The 24,303-nt window shown below is 30.6% G+C and overlaps 1 protein-coding gene across 1 annotated transcript; it reads left to right on the top strand.

The window, feature by feature from the left end:
- Positions 1–7,771: 7,771 nt before the first annotated feature.
- On the top strand, positions 7,772–10,549 carry LOC108483305 (BAG family molecular chaperone regulator 7). The gene is made up of 3 exons (XM_017786624.2): positions 7,772–8,832; positions 9,075–9,365; positions 10,134–10,549. The coding sequence occupies exons 1-3, from the start codon at positions 8,146–8,148 to the stop codon at positions 10,344–10,346; spliced, it is 1,191 nt and encodes a 396-aa protein (XP_017642113.1). The 5' UTR covers positions 7,772–8,145; the 3' UTR covers positions 10,347–10,549.
- The last annotated feature ends 13,754 nt before the right edge of the window (positions 10,550–24,303 follow it).

Raw genomic sequence — 24,303 nt, 5'->3', positions numbered from 1 at the left:
TTATTTAGCAACCAAAATACAAATTCATGGTAGAAATTCAACAATGCCCAAGAACTCACTGTCGATGATAAACCCCCGCTAATGAGTACCAAGCCGTTGAAGTGTAATTTTCTGCCTCACAACCTTTACCTAAACACAGATTTCATCGATTAATTACCAATCAATGGCTACCATTTTACACCACTAACATCTCAAAACCAAACGTTAACCACAAACGAAGTTCTACTTACCAAGCCAATTAAAGAACCTGACAATTTCAGTAGCACGATTGAACGACCAGTTGACGAACCAAATTGAAGAAGAACGAAGCAAATATTTGTAAAGAAAGGGAAAAAATGTCAAAAAGAGAAAATAAGGGAAAAACAACGTCAGAAAATTGGAGAAACTAACGTCAGAAGGAATTTGGGAAGAGAAAGAAAAATAATAAAAATAAAAAATTAAAATAAAATAAAATCCCACAATCCCCCGATTTTAGGCATAATATCCTACTAACCCAATCCCAACTACCCACTCTCTTATCTACTTACATAGACTTCCAAACCTATCCAAACTCTTTCAAACAACCGAGACAGAAATTAACATCCACGCTCGCACGAAGGTTCGAACACAAGATCTCCATCAAGCTAACTCCTTACCATTCAAACCAGCAAGTTTACAAACAATATAACATAAGCCTACCCAACAGGGATAAGGTTAGGATAAAAAAATAACAGAATTTGTCAAAAGTGAGACTTGAACCTAAGACCTCTCACACATACCCAGAACATTTAGCCACTAAAACAAATACACATTTGTGTCATGATTTACAGAAATAGAAATAAATTATTCAAGGCTTTACAATTATATTTCATATAAAACACTATTGTTATAAATATCTATTTTAAAATGATATAAAAAAAGGGAGGATTGAATTATTGATTACTCTTGTTATTAAACTGAATTGACTGTGACTATCTTTGTGATCTTCTTTTGTCATTATCCCCATTAAGGGGTTGAAAGTAAAATATTTAACTATGAAAGATCTACTTATGAGCAATAGAATATGGTAATTCTATCTAAAGTTCGTTAAAGTTGGATGCACCTGGAGTTGCAAATTTTTTTTTTTTTAAATTGTGAGTATAACTTTATAGTTTTTAGTATAAGTTCTCAATTAAAATTACGTGGAAAAAAATTATTGACGATAACTTGCAAGAGAGAAAACTCATGTATGAAAAGGCATTGGTTATGTACCTGTTGTACACTTGGAAAATAAGATTCACTCTCAAATTTTACTATTAATAAATTTGATTGGATTCAAAGTCTACTACTGGAGTTTAATTTGCTTACTTCTTGATAAAATCATCAAGACTCAACGCAGAAAAATGATTTTGGCATATTCCTTGAAGTGAATATTGTATATAATTGTTTGAAAATTATATTTATTTTCTTGACTTAGGCTTAGTTTGGATAGACGGTGTGTTTACCTCCGGTGAGGTTAAAAACAGCGGTGGCGGTGAGATTAGTTACTATAGTGGTGAGATTGGATACTGTAGCAGTGAGATTAGAAACAGCGGTGGAGTGTGTGTTTGGATTCAAACGCAGCTGTAGCGGTGAGGTGAAAATAAAAAATGATTATTAAGGACATTAGATTAGAATTGATATATAATAGAAGTTTATAAATTATTTTACTTATATAAAATTATTAAAATATGTGAATTTATAAATTCATTTAATAAAATATTAAAATGTATCCTCCAATATTTTATTATAAATATTTTAATGAATTATATAATCAATTTAAATTATTTATTAGATAAAATGATAATAATTTTAATTTTTATAGTTAAATATTCTTTTATAACAATGATAAATATTATTTTCGTAAATAGTAACATTATACTTGGATCAAATTTTGAAGTATCTAAACGAATTATTTTAATAAAAAAATATATATAGTAACATAAGACATAACAAGTTTCATTATTACTAGAAATTAGGTTTTGATACAAAATTGTTTTTACAAATATTGATTCATTAAACTATTTGCAATGGTTTCCCTTAACATTGCAATTTCAAGGTCACTTTAACTGTTAGAAGAACTCGATTCATCTCTACCAAAATCTGAAAACAAATAAGGTTCGGGAAGGAATTAGGCCAAAATTTCAAGGATAAAATGGTAAAAAAATAAATAAAAGTATGCCTATTTTCCCAGCTTGCCTTTAATTGTCTGCTGAAAGCTTCATCCGCTTTCAAAGACTAGCAGTGAGATTGAAATGAAATTTCATCAGACCTTGATGGTGAACCAAGCAAATAGATTCGGTGAGGTTGGGTAACCCAACTGAAACTCACTGGTGAAAAAAGCGATACCAAAGGCAGCCTCAGTGACATTATAGACTTCACATTAATTTAGACATTTCCAGTAGTAGATGTCACAATAGTATTTATATATGGATACAAAGTAAAAGAAATAACAGTAAAATTATCAATTTGTCACAATTTATATTGACATTATTAGTTCAATTGAAATGCATGTTAAAGTAAACCAGAAGTTTACTGATACAAATGTATTTACTACTTGGTGTGACCAGTTAGTCCATCTTAGATCATATATGATGCAGAAATTAATTGAGAATTCATATGTACATTCATTAAAGAACTAGATGATTCTTTAATTTAAAGAATTCTCATTTGCTGTTTGTTCTGAATGAAAATTAATTTTTAGAAACTCATTAGCTAAAGTTGAGATTCAATGTATTGTATTTTTTAAATGAATATGGGTTCATTCATCCATCATGTGGATGGTTTTGGTATTATATGATTTTGGTAGATGCATCTAAAAAAATAATCACATATGTGTTATCAATTTGCAACCTATCATTTGCAAGATTGCTTGTTTAAATAATTAATTTCAGATCATGCAACTAAGACAATTCATCTTGCTAATACCGATGAGTTTATATCTCAGTCTTCTATTGATTAAGTTTGATAAACTTTTGTAAAAATTTGTTATTTATGTGCATAATGGTTTAGAAAATTTATTGATTGAACACATATGATTAATATCTAAATAATTACTTATGATAACTAAACTTCCTATTTCAACATGAGATTATATTGATTTACTTATTGTACAGATCAAGCCAATAATTTATAAATACTCTCCATTACAATTGATTTTTAGTCAAGAGCTAAATATTTCTCATCTTTAAATTTTTGTATGTGCGTATATATTCCAATTGCTCCACGACAACATACAAAGATGAGTGAATCCTTAAAAAAAATTGGGAATATATATTAATTACAAGTCTCTTTGTATTATTAGATGTTTTGAATGTATTAGAGGTTCAATTATGACATGATTTATGGTTACTATTTTGATTCGATAATTTTTCCGAAATTAAGGGGAGAGGAATAATAACTTGTAATGAGTTAGGGGGAAAAGTAATTTAAACCAGAAGTTCAACAAGGATAACTCATTACAAGTTCCAAATATGAAAATTCTCATAAAAGAAAATAATAAATCTAGATATATAATGAAGGCAGAAGAGACCCAAGACATAACTAATAAGTAAAACTCTAGAAGAGATTCAAGTACCTGAAACTGAAAATTAAAATAGTGAAAATAAGATATCTCGATAAGTTATGTCAATTCAAGAAACTGTGGAACTTAATAATAAAGTTGGTCGACAATGGTTTTGCATGCAATATTATTATTGAAATAATGAAATAAAATGAGGATCTTGAATAGATCTATTGAAAAATATAGACATGGAATAGATTGGTTAAAATAGAAAGATGCAACTTAAGTACAATTAAATTCGTGGAGTTTTTGGACCAGTAGTCTAAATATCTAAATGTATAAAGTTAGTGAGGGTGCAAATGACGTAGTTTTGCAAAAGCGAAATAAAAATACGAAATTTTTCGCTAAGTCCTGGCATTGATTATGAAAAGATATTATATTATTTTGTGGTGGATGTAATAACCTTTAGATATATTATTTTGACAATTCATAAAAGATTAATTTGTGCCTAATAGTTGTTATTACAATCTTTAAGCTAGAAACATATTGAAATTCTCGGGAAATTTTTCATTTATATGAATTGAAATAATTTGAACATATGTGGTAAATAGTAGTTGAAGGAGGATTATAAAATGATCTAAAATACCTATTTATGTTTTTATAGAAGAATCATGTTTAAAGTTTGCTATGATTATTGTTGAAACTCGTGAAGAGATCAAAATATATTTCCCCTAAAATTTCCCTCACTCATGACTTTCAAAAGAATGGTGATATAAATGCTTAGCAAATACATTCAAATCGTCATTTGAAAAATTAGTATTCAAGATTGAATATGTAGAATATAAGAAAATATATGGTGTTTTCATAAGGGGAGTAAATATGCGCTGTACTCTTTTTCTCTTAACCAAGGTTTTGTCCCATTGGGTTTTCTTGGTAAGGTTTTTAATGAAGCAGCATATTATGTGTATAATAGATAGGTGTACTCTTTTTGCTTCATAAGAAATTTTTTTTCCACAAGATTTTTATCTTAGTAAGATTTTAATAAGGCATATTATCTACCAATAGACATCTAAGGGGGAGTGCTATGAATATCTTATTAAGTGGATATCCATCAAGATCAAGATAAGTTTTAATGAAATTTAAATTCTAATAGTCATTAGAAGTAGATCTCTACTTCATTTAACTTCTTATGCCTGTAAATAGAAAATTTGAAGAAGTTTTGTAAATATTTCAATTGGTCAATAAAATACGCTCTCTCTTTGCTCTCTCGTTCTCTTTGTTATTTACTTTTTGTATTTTTATTTTATAACAATTATGATTTTTTTTAAATTTAAATCAAGAGATGTGAGCAATATAAATAAACAAAAGATGGATCTCCCACACCCACTAAGGACTTTTTCGTCGTAGCATACAAGGGAAAAAGTCCCTTGGAGCTGCCGGTAACGAGGCTAAGAGTCTTACTTTGACTTGAATTCTTTTTAAATAATTATTTTATGAACTCCAAATTCAAGTAAATTCTTGCAAATATTCCTTTATAAATACTGTATGTGTCACCCAATACTATATTAATTATGTCGAAATTTAGTGAAAAATATTTAAGTTAATTTTTTACTGAAATAAATTTTTTAAATTTTGATTCTAAATTTGTGAGATTATAATTACATTTATTTAAGAATTATAAATCAAATCTAAAAATTGCTTTTTGATTTTTGGCACCCCATATAAAGGAAGTCAATACCCGTTAAAAAGTTGGATTCTTTATGTTAGAGTTCACGCTCTATATATCCAAGATTTTGAAAATAATAAAAAGACATGTTTCAGTTAAAATTTTGGAAGTATTTGAACTAAATTTGAATTAATTGACAAATTTACACATTCTTAAAAATTCTTTTTTGTGATTTCAACATCTCCTCATTCTTGAAATACAAATACTTAATTTGGTTAAAAAATGGGATTATTTTTTCTGAACATTTTTCCAACATGTGAGAGGCGATGGAAATTGAGAATCACACCATGCGATGTTTGTTTCATTAATAATTTATTTTATTTCCTTGTGTAGTGAAAAAATGACGAAGCATGAGCTGTACAAAATATTTATCGATATTCTAATATTGGAAATTAGATAATTACAAAATTTATGCCATCTTATATTTCTACATATTTTAATCACGAAATTATAAATGGCCACGTTATTTATATTTGTCTTATTTTCAACAAAATTTTTTTATCCGTATATCTAATTTTAACTTTAAATCTATATAATTTTAACTATTTTAACACACATACAATAAATAAGTTGTTTCCATTACACAAGTAACCAAACATAACACTAATATTTTATATGTTAACTAACATATGCGTAAAGTTAAATTAATATTTTAAAATAGTAGTCGGAATTTCATTTAAATTAATTTTAAATTTAAAGTTTTTTTTTACAAAGATAATTCGAAAAATATAAACACATTATCAACTTAGATTTTAAATTTCAGGTGTTTATAAATAACAACTTAAACTTATGGTGTGATGAAAATTATAATTATAAATAATAGCTATTAATGAAAAGGCTATCTCTTATTTTAATATTAATAGCAATGAGGCTTCTCGCTTATACTAATTTTTGGTAGACATGCCTGTTTTTTTTTTTTTTTTTTTTTTTTAAAACCCTAAAAATTAATTACAAAATTCATAGCTTTTCTTTCCCCTTCCCATTTTGAGTGTCTCTTCTTCCGGGATTAGTTTCTGCTCCCAGTATACTAATATAGTTTTCTTCCTAATCATCTTCTTACTTTGTCTTCCATTTTTAGGTTGAAAGCCGAATGTGAGATTACCATATCACTACTACTACCACCAATCTTGACAACAATTTTCATGTCTAAAGTTGCCTTCAACAACACATCCCCTCTTCTTATCTACTTTTCTAATCTGCACAATCCATACAATCTGCCCCTCAACTATAATATTACAATGCTAAAATCCTCTAACATATCTTTGTGATTTAATAGTGTAAAAAATCTTCAATTTAAAAAAAAAACAATTAAACTTAATATTTTTTGCACTCAATTAGATACTTTACTTTTCAAAATGCATAAAAAAGACTCTCATATTTTTTTATTTATAAAAAAGCAATTAATCCCCTTCCTCTCTCCTTTTTTTTTCCTGCATTCAATTGGGTACTTGAATATTAAAATGCATCAAAAAAATCATTTGACCGTTAACTTTAATAGTTGATCGTTAAAGTTAACCGTCCCTAATTTTTTTTAAATTAAAGCCATCACATGTCACAACCACAACGTGACATGTGACAAACAAATAATAAAAAATAATAAATAATAAATGTTATATTTTAATAAAATATAAAATTTATTAAAATTAGGAAAAAATTATAAAAGAGTAAAAATTATAAACTATATAGAAATATAGAAAAAATTATAAAAATTAATAAAGTCGTAAGAAAATTATAGAAAATGTAAAGAAATATAAAATTTGTAAAAAATTATTGTACCAAGAAATATTTTATAATTTTTCTGTATCTTTTATTGATTTTTATTTTTTATCATTTTTAAATCACATGTCATGTGTTACGACACATGATGGTTTTAATGAAAAATTAGAGTTATTAACTTTAACGGTCAATGATTAAAATGAATGGTTAAATGACCTTTTGATACATTTTATAATTTTTCATGATTTTTATAAACTTTTTTATATTTTTTACGATTTTTCATAAAATAATATTAAAATTTAATAATTTTTATAACTTTTATTGATTTTATTTTTAAAATTTTTTGCTACATGTCACACGTGATTGTGATACGGGATAATTTTAATTAAAAAATTAAGAACTGTTAAAGTTAACAGTAAGAAAAATATTTTATAATTGAATTACCTAATTAATTAAAAAATAATTACGTTTTCTTTTGAAAAAATTGAAAACCTTTTACACTCTAAAACCTAACTTTGTTGGTGTGACCCCAAACTTTGGAAGGATGATTGCCATATCAATAAATTTTTCCTTTTTAAAATGCTTGTGCAGCTTATATTAAAATTTAATTCGATTTTAGAATAAGTATAGGATTTAAATAGTAAAAAGGAAAAATTGAAGTATCCGATGCTTGCTCTATCATCATCCTTAAATTAAGGCCGAACCAAGCATTAATCATGGTTGGGCCGAATCTCACGTCACGTGGGGTCTCCTCTCATACTGAACCCACATGACCTGCGCTGCTGCACCTTTCACGTTTTACTTTCAACTTGGAATCGCACTATCAGATCTTCGTGTCCCCGTAATTCTTCATCACCCTCATGCCTATTTCTGTCCATTCAGTCTCCTTTCATGTGCGGCGTAACCGTGTTTTCACTTCTCACCCTTCTTATCCAATTACCAACTTTCGTCTCTCATTCTCTTACCTGTTCTCCCCCACTTGCATTCCCAACTCTACCCTCCCTTTTTGACTGTTCCCTCCTCGTTCAGTACACAAATTTGTCCTATTCCCTTTCCATTTCATAAAGATGGATGGACCAAAGAGGATTTTCCTTTCAACCCAAACCCAAACCCAAACCCAAACCCTAACTCGCTTTCCCTTTGATTTTTTGCTGACACTGACTCACTGAGTCCAAAATTCCACCACCTCCTTCCTTCATCAACCATGAGCCGTTTCAGGGTAACTGACATCTTCGACCCTTACTCTCCCTCTCTGTGTGTTAAAGAAACCTGCATTCTCGCTCACAAGCCCTTAGCTTTTCCCTCATTTTTCGAAGCAGAACATGAACTTAGCTCCGCCCTCGACCTACTGAGTCCTTTCCCTTGCTTAAGCCCCTTCGATATCTACGACAACGTCACCGATCTGGTCCAAATCGAGAGAACGCCGTCGTTTCGTTCGTACAAGAGGGTACAACGCCGAGTCGAACCTGAGTTTTCTATTCAAACCTTGTGCGACCGAGTTACGGCGCTGGAGTCTAAATTCGACCGTCTCGTTAACGGGAGGAACTCCGGAGGGGACAGGAAGTACACGTGGACTGCGGAGATCAAGGGGCCGGTTGAGAGGAAGTACAAATGGGTAGCGGAGATCAAGGATGGGAAGAAGACAGAAGAGGTGAAAGAGAAAAAGTATAAATGGACGGCTGAGATTGAAGGAAAGGGAATTGATGGGCCTATCTCGAGAAAGTACGTGTTCTCAGCATCCACTGGTGGCGATGCAAGTGAATGTAGCAAATCGGAGAAGAAGGAAAAGAATGAGAAGAAGCATCAGAAAAAGGACAAGAAAGGAGAGAATGTCCCGCGTGTAGTGGAGATCGAAGAGCCGTCAGATCACGGAGCTGTCGTTTTAAGACAGGTTTGATGAATTTAGTTTAGTTTATTCCGCTTGAGTTGTGTAACGATGAATTGCTTTCTCTATCAAAATTATGACGTTTAATTTCCTTTTCAGCAGATCCTGAAAACGACATTTCTTATTTTATTAGTTTCTTGACTAATCGCTGCCACCTTTAGTGATCCTCCAATAATATCTAACTTATTATTTGAGGAAATGAATCGATCCTTATCTTCATTTTCTCTACTATGAACACTTGTAACTAGGCTTTTGCCAAAAGAGCTGGAGTTATAAGAAATAGCAGGGGCAAGAAGAAGGAATTGTCTCCTCAAGATGCTGCTTTGGTGATCCAAGTAACATTCAGATCTTACCTGATCCGTAGATCACAGGCTCTTCGTGCCCTTAGGGAATTGGCAATTGCCAAGGCTAAGCTGAAAGAGCTCAGATCATATTTTAATACCTTCTCCTATCGTCGTCGAGTAGCCCAGGATGCAGTAGAACGCCAAAGGTTCTGTGAGAAAATCATTGTGCTGCTCCTTACTGTTGATGCCATTGAGGTACACTATCTTTCTCGCTTTGGACTTTTAATTTGTCAAACTTATGTGATAGTCAGCCATCAAATAGGTCCAATGAGAATAAATTTGAATATATTATGACTTCAGTTGTGCGCATCTAACACATCGAATGATAATTTAATCTGTTACCATGTTTTTGGATCATGTAATTGGTGTATGTTTTTTCTCATCAATGGTACTTATGAGTTAATGACAGTCATCACGAGTTATTGTTACCCTTAAAAATGGAGCAATAGTATGATCTGTCAATGCACTTAATGATGTCGAATCATTAACTGCTTGCTGGACATTCTTCCATTATGAAACTATGGTTCAAAAAAGATCCAGTGACGTTCATGGAATCATCATGTTACTTTTAAAGAGGAGTTGATTATAGTTATCATAATGAAGGAAAAATGACCCAAAATTTTGTTGCATTCAGTTATTAGTCATTAATGCCTCAAACCATAAGGGGTCGAAAGAATGCAATCTATCAAAGCCAAAGTTGTCATGAACCTGCTGAGAATAAATATCTCTAATGGACAAAATGCATTAGGATTTTTTTCACTAAAACAAGTATTTTAAAGAACCAAGGCCTTTATTGGAGATGGTGATGGTGATGGTGATGGTATCAGGATAGCGTGTCTCAGTATCTGAAGCTCATTTCAGTGTGATTTTGGATTCTCATATTTTGTCATGAAATTGTACACCTTGGATGTAAATGGAAGTTGAAACCAATTTGAATTGGATGTGCTTTGTTGTATCATATAGGGAGCTGATCTAATGGTGCGAGCTGCTAAGAAGTCAATGGTAGACGAACTGGAAGCGATGCTTGATGTGGTGGATCCTCAGCCCCAAGGGAGATCACTTTCAATGAGGAGGACATTTGACATGCCAGATAGTGTCATCCAGAAGGAAATCGCCGAGGGGGTGGCAGAGGTGGTGCGAATGTTTGAAAGTGAAGAGAACGCAGCCACTGTTTGATGCACTCTTGTAAAAATGTTGTGTAATATGACAAAATCACCCATCTTTATGGGTGCTTTGCGAGTCAGATGTTTGAAAGATGCAGATTAGTTTATGATGTGTGGACCTGATCTCTCTTTTTATTTTCTGTGGCACTTGTGTAATTGTGTTTTGCACAAACATATTGGGACTTATTTGAAGATGGTGGTACTTGTTTTAAGCAAGAGCTTAGTTCCCTTTTTATGCTTCAGCATTCTTGTTATGGGGAATGTATCTAGTGTCTGCAACTCGAGTGCCTAAATTTAAGATCTCTTGCTTAGAAAGAAGCTTATGATCGTGCAGGTACACTGAATAAACAAGTTTTGAGTCCAAGACATTGCATGTAAAAGAACCAGTTAGTGGGCCTTTTCTACTTGTATTTAGAAAACCAGATTTCATGTAAGGATGAAGGAGAAGCTATTCATCTCAGTTTTGCTTACAAGTTAACTTGGTAGTTTGGAAAAGAAAGATTAATACGGAAGAGGCTCCAAAAATAAAATTTTCAGAAATTTTAAAAGATTGAAATCATTCATTTAAAAGATTAGCAACTGTAATAAATAATTTTTTAGAAAATTTGAACTATTGGAACAATAATATAATATATGTTTATTGTTATGAACTTTAAATTTTAATAGTCTTCATTTATACTTTTTATCTTTATAAATAGAGACTTAGGAAAAGCTTTGTAAATTTTTCGATTGATTAATAAAATATGTTCTCTTTTGTCTCACCCATTTTTTTTGTTCTTTACTCTTTGTTAATTTATTTTATAACACGTTATCAGTACAATTCTCTTTTAATTATTTTTCTTCATAAGTCAAAAAATTTTACCTTTCATCAAGCCTTACTCCTTTCAAGCAACAACCAATGTAATGGCCGATCACTCAAATTTGCTACTCAAGCTATTGCTGATTGCCTTCTAGAGCTACTGTTATTTCAGTCTTCAATTGAGGCCTGCACATTATAGGTAATATTATGCAAAAAATATATATAATCCTTACGTGATATGTTTTTCTCCTATGTTAGATTTGATTTTTGGTAAAATTATTTTATGAAAAATATTATTACTTTAAAGGTTTCTTTTAAATTAAAATTCTTTTATTAAATTATAGTATGTATGATATTTGAGTGATTACAATTTTGATGATTAAATTATTGTTATTAAATATGCTTGAAATTATTGTATTATATCTTTTAAATTGAATTTATAAATATTTGATTAGAGCATTATAAGATTTTATAACATATATGTGATATTGAAATTTGGTACAATGTATACCGGATAACTTTCGAGCATTGTACATGAAAATTTTGATTTTATTTATTAAATTGATTTTTTTACTATTAGATCATAAATGTTATTACGAAAACAAAGTTGTTTTACTACTTGTAATAGTACTCGTGATAATAGCCATGGTGATAATAATGATGTTAAAAATCTCAGGTATATTTTACTATGATTTATTTATTATATCATGTTTATTATAATTGGAAACAAATCATGACAACATGAATAGATAGATTTTGATTTAAAACCCACGCATGTTTTGCGATGGTGATTATGAAATAAAGAATCAATAGAGGTGTTTAGAAATCTGTCCTACTAGATTTGTTGCATTCTCCGAAGTGAATGCAAACATAAAGAAAATAAAAGATAAAATCATGAACCACTAAAAGTGAGAACATAGTAATAAATAAGGGAACAATGAGAGTTTTCAAGATAACTCTTCAAAGGGTAAAGATAAATTATGTTATCAATGTAATATGAAAGATTATTTGTCACATATATGGTGTATGCCCAAATATTTTGTTTCTATTAATATTCTTTGAAGAAGGATATGAGAATGTAGTAATGGATTCTATCATTATAGATAGAAAATATTTATCTTATTTGGTCTGAAACAAACAAATATTATTCCAATATTTAATAGTACAAATTTAGTTGAAAACTCTAGAAGAGCTAATATATTAATATATAAAAACACAAAATTTGTGATGGTTAATGCATTAGTTTTAAAAGATATTCATTATAATGGATATCATATTGGGATTGTGAATGAAGAAAAGAAAATATTCATATAAATCAAAAGAGGATTGAGTTATTGATTTATATTTATTACTCTTGTTATAAATTGAATTGATTGTGACTATCTTTGTGATATTCTTTTGTTATCATCCCTGTTAAGGGATTGAAAGCAAAATATTTGACTGTGAAAGATCTACTTATGAGCAATAGAATATGATAAATCTATCTAAAGCTCGTTATGGTTGGATGCACTTGAAGTTGTAAATTTTTTTTGAAATTGTGAGTATAACTCTATAATATTTAGGATAGGTTCTCAGATAAAATTACGTGGAAAAATATTACTAATGAGAACCTTGCAAGAGAGAACTTATTCAACTTTTCATGATTCAAATGTGCTTCTACACTAGCAATATCATAAAAAAATTACTTATGATTGAACAAAAAGTTTTTAACCACGAAACCTAACCATTCCCTGAAGAGAATGTAACAATATGTAATAAATTCGAAAGATATAATCTTTGACATAGATGTAGTAAATTGGCCTATAATAATAGTCATGAGGATGGTTGTAATAAATTTTCTCATCACCAGAAGTGGAAAAATAAAGAGCGTAAGAAAAGAACAAAAATTCCAAAGAACTCTTTAAGAAGAGAGACAATTTATGTATGAAAAGTCATTTGTTATGTACCTGTTGTACACTTGGAAAATAAGAATCACTCTCAAAGTTTGCTATTAATAAATTTTGATTGGATTCAAAGTCTACTATTGGAGTTTAATTTGCTTACTTCTTATTGTCAAGACTCAACGAAGAACAAAAAATGTATCCTTTTAAATATTAAATCAACTTGATATATGATTTAAATATGTTGAGATGGTTGTTTTGGTTACATGTGTTACATATTGTTTTAAGCATCTCTTTGTTCATAAAATGAATATTAACTGATTTATTTATCTGTTTACTAGGTTTTATAATTAAATAATATATTTGATTAAAACATATCTAGTATACAAATTTATGTTAACAAACCAAAGAATTTTATGGTAATTCATATTTGATTTAGTTTAAAGAATTGTTAAAGGTAGTAGTTCATATGTTTTATATTATTCCAGTTGTTAATTATTTAGAGAAATGACATGAACAATTGTAAATGAAAAGTTCTATGAGCTTGAATGTTTGGATTTTGAATTAAATTTTATGCATGTTTATGATGATGATCATGGAAAAAATTGCTAGTTTTTCATTAGGTCATATTTTTATGTTTAAGATGTGACATTTATTGATATATTTAGTATATGCTTGTTTCTATACATGACCTAAACAATTATTCTTATAGTTAACTGATTACGCAAAACTCTTGTTAAAAGGGTTTCAAAAGTATTTTGAATTGAACTCGGGACTTCACGCATTTGAAGCTAGAATCATACCATCAGACCAAATGCTCCGCATTTGAAGATTTTGACATATTCCTTGAAGTGAATATTGTATATGATTATTTGGAAGTTATATTTATTGACTTAATGACATTATAGACTTCACATTGATTTAGACATTTTCAGTAGTACATGTCACAATAGTTATATATGGATACAAAGTAAAAGGAATGATAACAAAATTATCAATTTGTTACAATTTAGTACAATTGAAACCCATGTTAAGGTAAACCGGAAGTTTACTGATACAAATGCAGTTATTACTTTGCATGACCAATTAGACCATCCTGGATCATATATGATATAAAAATTAATTGAGAATTCATATGAACATTCATTAAAAGAATTATCATTTGCTGCTTGTTCTCAATGAAAATTGATTCTTAGAAACTCACTAGCTAAAGTTGAGATTTAATATCTTGTATTTCTGAAATGAATATTGGCCTATTCATCCACCATGTGGATGGTTTTGATATTATATGATTTTGGTAGATGCATCTACAAGATAATTACGTATGTGTTATCAACTTGTAACGTGTTTTTTGCAAGATTACTTGTTTAAATAATTAATTTCAAATCATGCAATTAAGACGATTCATCTTGCTAATATTGATGAGTTTATATCTCAGTCTTTTAGTGATTGAGTATTTTTTGTAAAATTTTGTTATCTATGCGCATAATGGTTTAGAGAAATTATTGATTGAACACCTCTGATTAATGTCTAAACGATTACTTATGAGAACTAGACTTCCTATTTCAACATGAGATTATGTTGATTTACGTGTTGCACACATCAAGCCAATAAGTTACAAATACTCCTCATTACAATTGGTTTTTGATCAAGAGCTAAATATTTCTCATCTTTGAATATGTGCGTATATGTTCCAATTACTCCACCGCAGCACACAAATATGAGCGAATTCTCAAAGACAGTTGGGAATATATATTAATTTCAAGTCTAGTCTCTTTGTATTATTAGATGTTTTGAATGTATTGGAGATTCAATTATGACATTATTTGTGATTACCATTTCAATTTGATAGTTTTTTATGATATTGGGGGAAGAGAAATAATAACTTGTAATGATTTGGGGGGAAAGTAATTTGAATCAAAAGTTCAACAATGATAACTCATTACAAGTTAATTGTCAAAGTAGGTAAAGGTTTTGTATTTTATAGGGTATCTGAGTTTTGGTGAAATAGGGCCAGAGCGATTTCTGGATCCCCTGTTCCAACTTTAGAAATTCACCATAAATTTTAAAAAAATAATTAGGTGGTGTACTTTATATGGTTAGAATCCTTATTGAATATAGTTTTAATAGAAACAAACAGTATAGTCATATGATTTTTGTACAGAGAGAAAAGTGGTTCGTAGTAAGTAGAGGACAGTGCAGTCAAATTCTGAAACAGGGGTAACTTTAACTAATAAACTGTACTAATTGGCTAAGTCAAAAATTCTAGAAAAAAATTAGTAGATAGATATATGAGTCTAGTTTCAGGAAAAATTTACGGATCTTAATTTCTAGTTTTGAAACTCGAGAAATGAATTTTTAAACAACCATGACGCAGAAAAACAATTTATTCCGAAAATTAAAATAAGTGGTTTAGAGTTGTTTAAAAGGTAAGATAAGTTTAGTAACACCTCAAGCTTGACTCCGGTGACGGTTTCGGGTGTGGGGGTGTTACAAGACTAGCCATCTCCTCAATTGGAATTGTAACTGACACAATAATCCTTCTCAATATTTGAATCAAATGGTCAGTTTGATTCTTTTACTAGATTACAGACTCGTTTAGATTATCTACTGAAACAAGTTGTCTTTCTCGTAATATAAACTTTCTTACAATGCCACTTATCATCAGTTTGAACTTAGGTAATCAATAAGCTAATATTTTTTTGTCATAATTTTGCTATGCACGCAAAATATGGAATATAGAAATACAAAAGACATAACAGTCAAATGTGAAACCAAATGTGAAACTTATTTATTCATCGTTCAAATACATAGAAAACAATTACATGTTTACTACAATATAAACACATTTCAAACATGTTGTTGAGGTGGTGACTTAGGAAGTACACCAGAAGATAAGATTGAATGAGCAGGCTTTGAAAAGGACAAGCCCTCTATATAACATCACCAACCATCCGATCGAAGTCAAAGAATGTATCCCTTTACTTGTTACTCTTGAAGATGGTGAAAATACTACTACGGAGTATGTTCAATTTTTCATGGTAGACCATCACATGGCCTACAACGCCATTTTTGGGCGCTCTATTATGTGGATGGCTAATATGATGATCACCACTTTCTACATGAAAATCAAATTTCCTACCAAAACAGATGTGGGGTTCATTAGGTCTGATCAACGTTTGGCTAGGTAATGTCACATGTTGCCAGTCAAGTAGACACACAAGCAAGAAGTGTAAGGCCAAAGCTTGTAGTAAGAAGTTGTAGTAAGTCAGATTCTGGACTTGGATGGTTTGGATGTGAGAAGTAAATAAAGGGTTAGCAAACCGAAAGAAGTGGAGGTAATTGAGACTCTGCAATTATTTATGATGACACAAAAAAATTTGTTAGGATTTCGTCAACATTGATAGAGGAAGAGAAGAGGGACTTAGTACAATGTGTGAGAGTCAGCGGCGAATATGTCTAGCGTGGACCCAAAAATGATTGTACATCAGTTGAACGTATGTCCTGATGTTAAGCTAGTTAAGCAAAAGTGAGGAAGGTTTGCTCAACAGGTTCTGGAGGCTATCAGATAGGAAGTAGGAAAGTTACTCTCGACATGGTTTATTCGAGAGGTGGCGTACCCTAGATGGGTGCTAGACGTGGTTATGGTAAAGAAGGCTAATGACAAATGGAGGACATGTATTGATTTTACTGGTCTTAATAAAGCATGCCTAAAGGATAGTTTCCCTCTGCCCTCTATTGACAGGTTAATGGATGCTTTAGCAAGCCATAAGTTCATGAGTTTTATAGATGTATTTTCAGGGTACAATCAGATTTTTATGGCATCAGAGAACTAGGATAAGACCACATTTGTTACAGAAAAGGGTTTGTTGTGTTATAGGGTTATGCGTTTTGGTTTAAAAAATGTAGGTGCAACATATCAATGACTCGTGAATAAGACTTTTAAGGAATAGATTGGTCACAGCATTGAGGTTTATGTGGATGATATGTTAGTGAAGAGTAGTACTTTAAAAGGGCACATCGAAGATCTATCTGAAGCTTTTACTATTTTGTGAGCCTACGATATGAGGTTGAATTTAGAAAAGTATGTTTTTAGGGTGAGAGAAGACAAGTTTCTAGGTTTCATAGTTTCAGAAAAAGGTATCGAGGCGAACCTTGAGAAGATTAAGGCTATTTTGGACATGCCTTCGCTGAAGACAATCAAAGACATTCAACTCTTAACAGGAAAAGTGGTAGCCCTGAATAGGTTTGTGTCTAAAATAGTAGATAAGTGCTTCAATTTCTTCAAAGCATTAAAGACTTCTTTTAGTTAGACAGAGGAGCGTCAGGCTGCTTTTGAACAAACCAAATTGTATCTAACTTCTTTGCGACTTTTGATGTCACCATGAACAGGGAAACTCTTTCCTTTTATTTGGCCACATTTGTGGAAATAGTTGTAGCAGTCCTAATCAAAACAGAGGGAGTTTGCCAATTTCCTATTTATTATGTTGATAAGGTATTACAGAATGACGATAAAATATATTAAAAGACAATGAAGATCATTTTTTCTTTGGTAGTGGCAGCTCATAAGGTAAGACCACATTTCCAGACCTATCGTGTGAGGGTTGTAGTAGCCCATTTCTGCCCGGGCCCGTAAAATAATAAACAAAGTTTTCCGAAACTAAAACAAAAAAAACAGTCTATTAAATAAGGTCCTTTAAATAGTCCATTTACAAATCCAGATTACATTTGGCCCAATTACAGTTTATTGACCCAAATACCTAAACCCTATACCCCCTTGTACACCCGAGGCACAATCACAATCCATTACCTAGTTACATTTAAAACGCAAATTCAAACTAACCCAAAACCACTAAGACTTAAACCCAATAACCCGTACAAGACCCAAGTTAGACCTTATGGCCCAATAACGGTGTTTGGCCCGATGCTCAAATAGTTTCAGGAGACTTAGGGTTTTCTGGGAAACCCTCGCGCCGCAGCAATCAACACGGCCCTATGTCGCGACGCAATCGGCGCACGGATCGTGCCCCACCGCCGAAGATTGCGTCGTTAACCTGTAAGAAAAGGAAAGGAGCAAGCAATCAGCCAATAAATCAGAATCAGAATCGGGGTTTAATTTTTTAGATTCATTTGTAAACAGTATAAATGGGTGTAAAAAAAAAGTTAAAGAGGAGGAGATACAAATATATACAGAGAATACAAAGATTTTGAAAGAAGATAGAGGTTTATTTTTCTACTTTATTTGGATTAGAACTGCACTTTCATTTTATTTTCATTTTTTTTTCATATATACACGAAACAAAGAAATACCGAAAGGTTTTTGGGTTATTACTTTTTTTTTCGTGCAAAATATTTTTTAAAAAAATAAAAGGAGAGGGATTACCTGTGTTTATACCAAAAAAGAGAAGTTTTGGGGCCTACTGACAGCCGTGTGTGGCCGCGTGTGCGGTGGTGCATGACGTCGGAGCTAGGCCGATCACTGGTCGGAGCTCAGAAGGCCTTCAGAGGTTTTGAAGGAGTTTTTTTTAAAAAAAAAAAAAACAAATGTTAAAATGAAATTTAGGTTTAAAATTAGCTTATATAATATTACCAAAACGACGTCGTTTTTGCTTAATTCATAAGCATCAAAACGACGCCGTTTAAGCCCAAGATCCGCGTGTTGACCCGAAACCCGAATGAGATCCGCATGTTTTTATTAAAAGGGCAAATTATTCAATCGATCCTTTTGCATTTTAATTTTTACAATTTCATTTTTTTTATTTTTAAATTGGCCCTAAACTTTATATTTTATTTCAATTTAGCCCCGATGGCCATTAAAATTCATTCTGAAGAACGACGCCGTTTTGGGATTAGGGCAAATTGCCCAGTGAGTCTATTGTAATCTTGGGCGCGTTCCAATTAGGCCTAAAATCTTTTATTTTTTTAAATTAGCCCAAAACTTTAGTTTTATTTCATTTTAATCCTTTTAAATATTTTTGCATAATTTATTAAATACCTTATATATTTATAAATATTAGTTATATAAAGTAGTATATATAACTTTTATTTATATATTATTCATTATATTATTTATATTATCATACATTTTATTTATAAATTTAGTATATATTATATTTTACTATATATATTATTCCTTGCGTTTTCATTCTATTATTAATTATGTATTATTTTATTATTTATTAATTGTGTAAAATTTTTAAATTTTTTAAATTATTATTAAATAATAGTATATGTATTATCCTTATATGATATTTTATCACATCATTTATATTTCATTATATTTTATTTATATATTACATATCATATATTATTATATATTATTCCTATATTATCTTTCTTTTGTTATATATTATTTCATTATTTATTATTAAATTTGTAAATTACTAAATTAACATATACATTGTTATTATTTATTATATTTTTATTTTTAAAAATTTCTTTTTATTACTTATATATTGCTTAATATATTTCATTTTTATTTATTGTTTTTATTTCTATCCTTTTGTATTTATTAGATATTGTTTTAACATGCTAATTTCATCTCATAAATTATTTGTTATTTTTATGTTATTTATTCATTGTCATATATTCGCATGAAAATTGATCATTTTATGTTGTTATTTTAAGAATATATTCGCATGAAATATTATTAATATATATTTAGTTTGTATCGATATATTCATTATTTCGCCATTTTGTATTTTTGCATGAAATGATAATGTGTATATTCATGTTATTTATAATTATATATGCATAAAATGTTAAAGTATATTGTAAGATTTACGTCGTGCTTACCATTTTCCCATTATATTTGCATGAAAGTATGTAGTTTAATTAATCTAATATTGATCTTTTGTAATAGGTTAAATGCATCATCGTTTTTAGAAAACTTTATATTTCATTTAGCCCAAATGAATATTAAAAACAAGGCAATGTCTTTTGTATTTAGGAATTCGGGAAATAGTACCCTAACACGCTGGGTGGCGATTTCCCGTTTATCTAAATATCTAAAGTACCATTTTAATAGATTTTGCAAATTATGAGATAATTTTTGTTACAAAAGTTTAAGAATATCGTGTTCAATCATGCTGGATGTGATGTTCGCATTCTTTTGAAATGAAAGAATTTCGATTTTCAACTCAAATTATTTCGGCTTTAAAAGAGATCTTATTTCTAGATTCTTTCAAGTTTTTGGCATTAAGACAAAACTATACAATTTGGTACCAATTTTGGGCGTTGCGAGGGTGCTAACCCTTCCTCGCACGTAACCGACTTCCGAACCCGTTTTCTCATAATTTCGTAGACCAAAATATTTTATAAGGTGATCCAATCGCACCTAAAAAGGTTGGTGGCGACTCCCATTTTTTTTTAAATGATCTCCTTTTCAAAGGAAGGTTTCTACAAGAGTCATAATAGATCAGCCATTTAAGGACATCCTATCTAGAGTGGACAATTCGGGTAAGATGACAAAGTGGGGAATTGAGTTAGTAGAGTTTGGAATAGGATATTCCCAATGGAAGGCAATCAAAGCTCAAATTTTTGTTGACTTTATGGTAGAATGCTCTTTTAATAAATCACCAGCCCCTGCAAGTAACTTACTAATTCGAGGTTACATGACTTACATGCATTATATACTAAAATATCACAGTGTTTATTGAAATTTTATCTAACAATATGCTTTTTTCCTTACAATATTTCATTTCAATATGCATTTGGATTTAATTTTTTTATAATTATACAACATGTAGTTGTTAGCTCACCTCAAGGACAAAATAGCCCAACCGTGAAGTCAGAACGTTGGATAGTGTATGTACATGGTTCAACAACAAAGAAGGGATTAGGAACGGGTGTCCTCCTTATAGATCCCAATGAGAACAAGTGGAATATGGACTCTCATTTGGCTTCTAAGCATCCAACAATGCGGCAGAGTATGAAGCACTAATTTCTGAACTACAGTTACCTAAACAGTTGGGAGCAAAGGAATTGATAATATTCACTCATTCTCAGTTGGTAACCAAGCGAATGATCGAAGGATACGAAGTAAAAGAGCCTAGTCTAAAGAGATACCATGCCATAGTTAGCGAACTGTTCGCTCGATTTCATAAGAAGGAAATCCAAAAATTGTTTAAGGCAAAAAATATAGAGGCTTAAAATACAAAGGCTTACACTTTATCCAAATTAGCATCCTCCATTATTATCGAACAAAAAGGGAAATTTTTCTAAAGCATAGAGCCACCCCAAGCTACGACAGCCAACAAGTACTTAATTTAAATCGTGAACAAACATGGATGACTCCCATTATAAAAGCTTTACAGGAAGAAGTCAATAGTTAAGCAAGAATGAGTTAGCCAAGATGCAACATAAAACAATGAGGTATGACACTAGTATTAACATTTAATACATTTCCGTACCTAAAGATTATTTGTCTTTCACTTAGCTAAAATTATTTAAATCTACCACCTTTAGATATTCATGTTCAAAGTTGTACTATATAAAAAAAAAGGTGAAACAGCCTAATTTTTATTGGTACCGAAAATGGTGGTTTTGGAACTCGTATTCCAATGATCGAGTCAGTTAATAATATTATTTAATATAAACAAGTCTATATTAGATTTGAATTGAGTTTTGATATGATAATTTTGGGTGATTGAATGGTTAATTAAGGTATAGGGACTAAATCATAAAAATTGTAAAAGTCTATCACTATTGATTTGTAACTGTTATAAGGGTAGTTAGATTTACATTAGGGCTCAAAGTGGAAATTTGACCACTTTCAAAAGTGGATGCACGGTTCGATGTGTTTATTAAGTAATTTTTACATTAAAAATTATGTTTAAAATAATAAACAAATAAGTAAAAAGGTAAAACAAGGTTTTATTTTAATTTTCTATCATCTTCCCCACCGTCCCTAAGAAAAAAAAAATAACAACCATTCTTTTCAACTTCAAGCTATTCAGCTCTAATTTGGTAAGTGGTTCCTATCTCGTTTCTTGTAATTTTTATATGTTTGAAACCTCGAGAGCTTGATTTAGCTAGCCCAAGGACTATTTCGTGAAAATTTTAAAGTTTTTAAAAGGTTTCATTGATTTTTTATTGAATTTTTTGTGGTTACTTGGTTAGTTTTGAAGCTTAGGTATACTAATATACTAGTTTGTAAAGTAAAAAAGTTATTAGTCTTGAGCTTAGGGACTAAAATGCAATAAATTTGAAGTGTGCATAAAAATTTTAAAATTATGAATTCTGTATAATATTCTTCATATAAACCAGTGCTACTGTTTTGTCAGGTAAGTTCATACTGTATAATTGAGATTATATTTTTGTTTTGTTATACTTAAATATGAAATGGTGTTTTGTTTAGATTTTTGAATTGAGATATAATTTGAGGTTAAATCCCGAGGAACTTAGTAAAGGTCTCGTATATGAGGTTACGAGTTGCTGCCCGATGGTACCAAGCTCCAACATTTGTTGCAGACTCGAGGGTACATGTATATTAAGCCTTGGCCAAGCTACTTGTTGTGTAGGTTTAACCCAAATGGGTAACCATGTACTATTGTTTATGATTAGCTCGAACAAGTAATTGATACTTGTTGTGTAGGTTCAACCCGAATAGGTGACTAGACATTATTATTCAGGATTAGCTCAGAGAAGAAATTGATAAATATTGTGTAGGTTTAACCAATACGGGTAACAAAACACTATTACTTTCACCTGTGTGTTGAGTTCTTTTACGATGTTTCATCTAGTAGAAGTAAAAGGATGAAAATATGAAGATATGCAATTTGATGTTGGCAAATGAATGTTTATGATAACGGTATATGATACAAATTTGAATAGTGAATATGAACAAGGTGATAAATTAGATAATGAATTCCTGATGTATTTTGAATTGAAGTTGGTCTTTCACTATTTAAAGCTATATGTATACATATATGTGGATTTAACTTAAATCTCATTTGGTTGATGTTATTTTAAATGTTATGATAGGTGAGATTGTTCATATTTATTTATGTATTTGTTAAGTTCTTAAGGTGAGCTACTTGTTTATATTGTATGAGCTTACGAAGTATTTTATAGTACTTACTAGTGTTACTACTTTCCCTGTAGATTTTGGACGTCCGAAACGTATCGATCGGATCAGCAAGAAGCACACACCTATCTTCTCTTGATTCAGTAGATTTTTTTATGTTTCAAGCTTGTTTATCTGTGGCATGTACATAAGATGGCTAACCTTTGCAAGATAGTGAATGTGTTTTGGCATAATAGTTCTTGTATATAAGCTTATGTCTATAACTTGCTAAATGATGTTGGTTTGTTGCAAAGTTGGTATCTAGAAAGTTAATAAAAATGGAAAAGTTTGAATGATGTGATATAGCACCACATAGTTTGGGGATACACCATGTGGTATAGCACCACATGGCCTGACCACACAGTCGTGTGACCCTTGTTTTGCCTTTCTACCTATCTTTTTTTAAAAATTTCAAAATGGTCCTAAATTGGTTTCAAGTAGGTTTAAAAGCTTTCATAAGCTCGATTAAGTCTTAGATTTTTTGAAATGCATGATAAACATAAAATTAGACTCGTATATATTGAATTATTGAATATTATTGATGAAAATGTATGTGATTGTTTCTGTTTACTATTGTAGTATTATGTAACTCGAGTCCGACGACTAGACCGGGTAAGGGGTGTTACAAAGGGTTATTCCTAACTACTCTTGAGATGTTTAACTCCTAGGAAGCTGAAAATGTCATAAAGGAGATACATGAGGGGATATGTGGCGATCACCTAAGGAGAAGACTTTTAGCCCACAAGGTTCTTAAGCAGGGATATTATTGGTCAACTATACAAAAGAATGCCCGGACTTGGTTCGCGCTTGTGATGTTTGCCAGAAGCACGCTCTAGTACAACCATCACCGATTGAACCTCTAAAAATGATGTTTGGTCTTTGGCTATTTTCAACTTGTGCAATTGATATCTTAAGATCATTTCCAATGGCCACAGCTCAAAAGAAATTAATAGTTGTAATTATTGATTACTTTGTTAATTGGATAGAGGCCGAAACCTTAGCTACAATAATAGAGAGGCAGATGGAGTCCCATTGTTTTTTTAGAAATCTATTTTTTGTAGGTTTGGCATCCCGCATTTAATCATAACATACAATGGAACCAAATCCTAGGGAAAATTCAAGAATTTTTATACAGACTTACAAATATGACTTGCCTAAAGTTTTGTGAAAACCCCCCAAACAAATGGTCAAGCTGAAACAATGAACAAGAAAATTCTGATAGCTT

The sequence above is a fragment of the Gossypium arboreum genome, chromosome 1 (assembly GCF_025698485.1).
Source record: "Gossypium arboreum isolate Shixiya-1 chromosome 1, ASM2569848v2, whole genome shotgun sequence".
Classification (NCBI taxonomy): domain Eukaryota; kingdom Viridiplantae; phylum Streptophyta; class Magnoliopsida; order Malvales; family Malvaceae; genus Gossypium; species Gossypium arboreum.
This window is presented reverse-complemented; position numbering and strand designations above follow the sequence as displayed.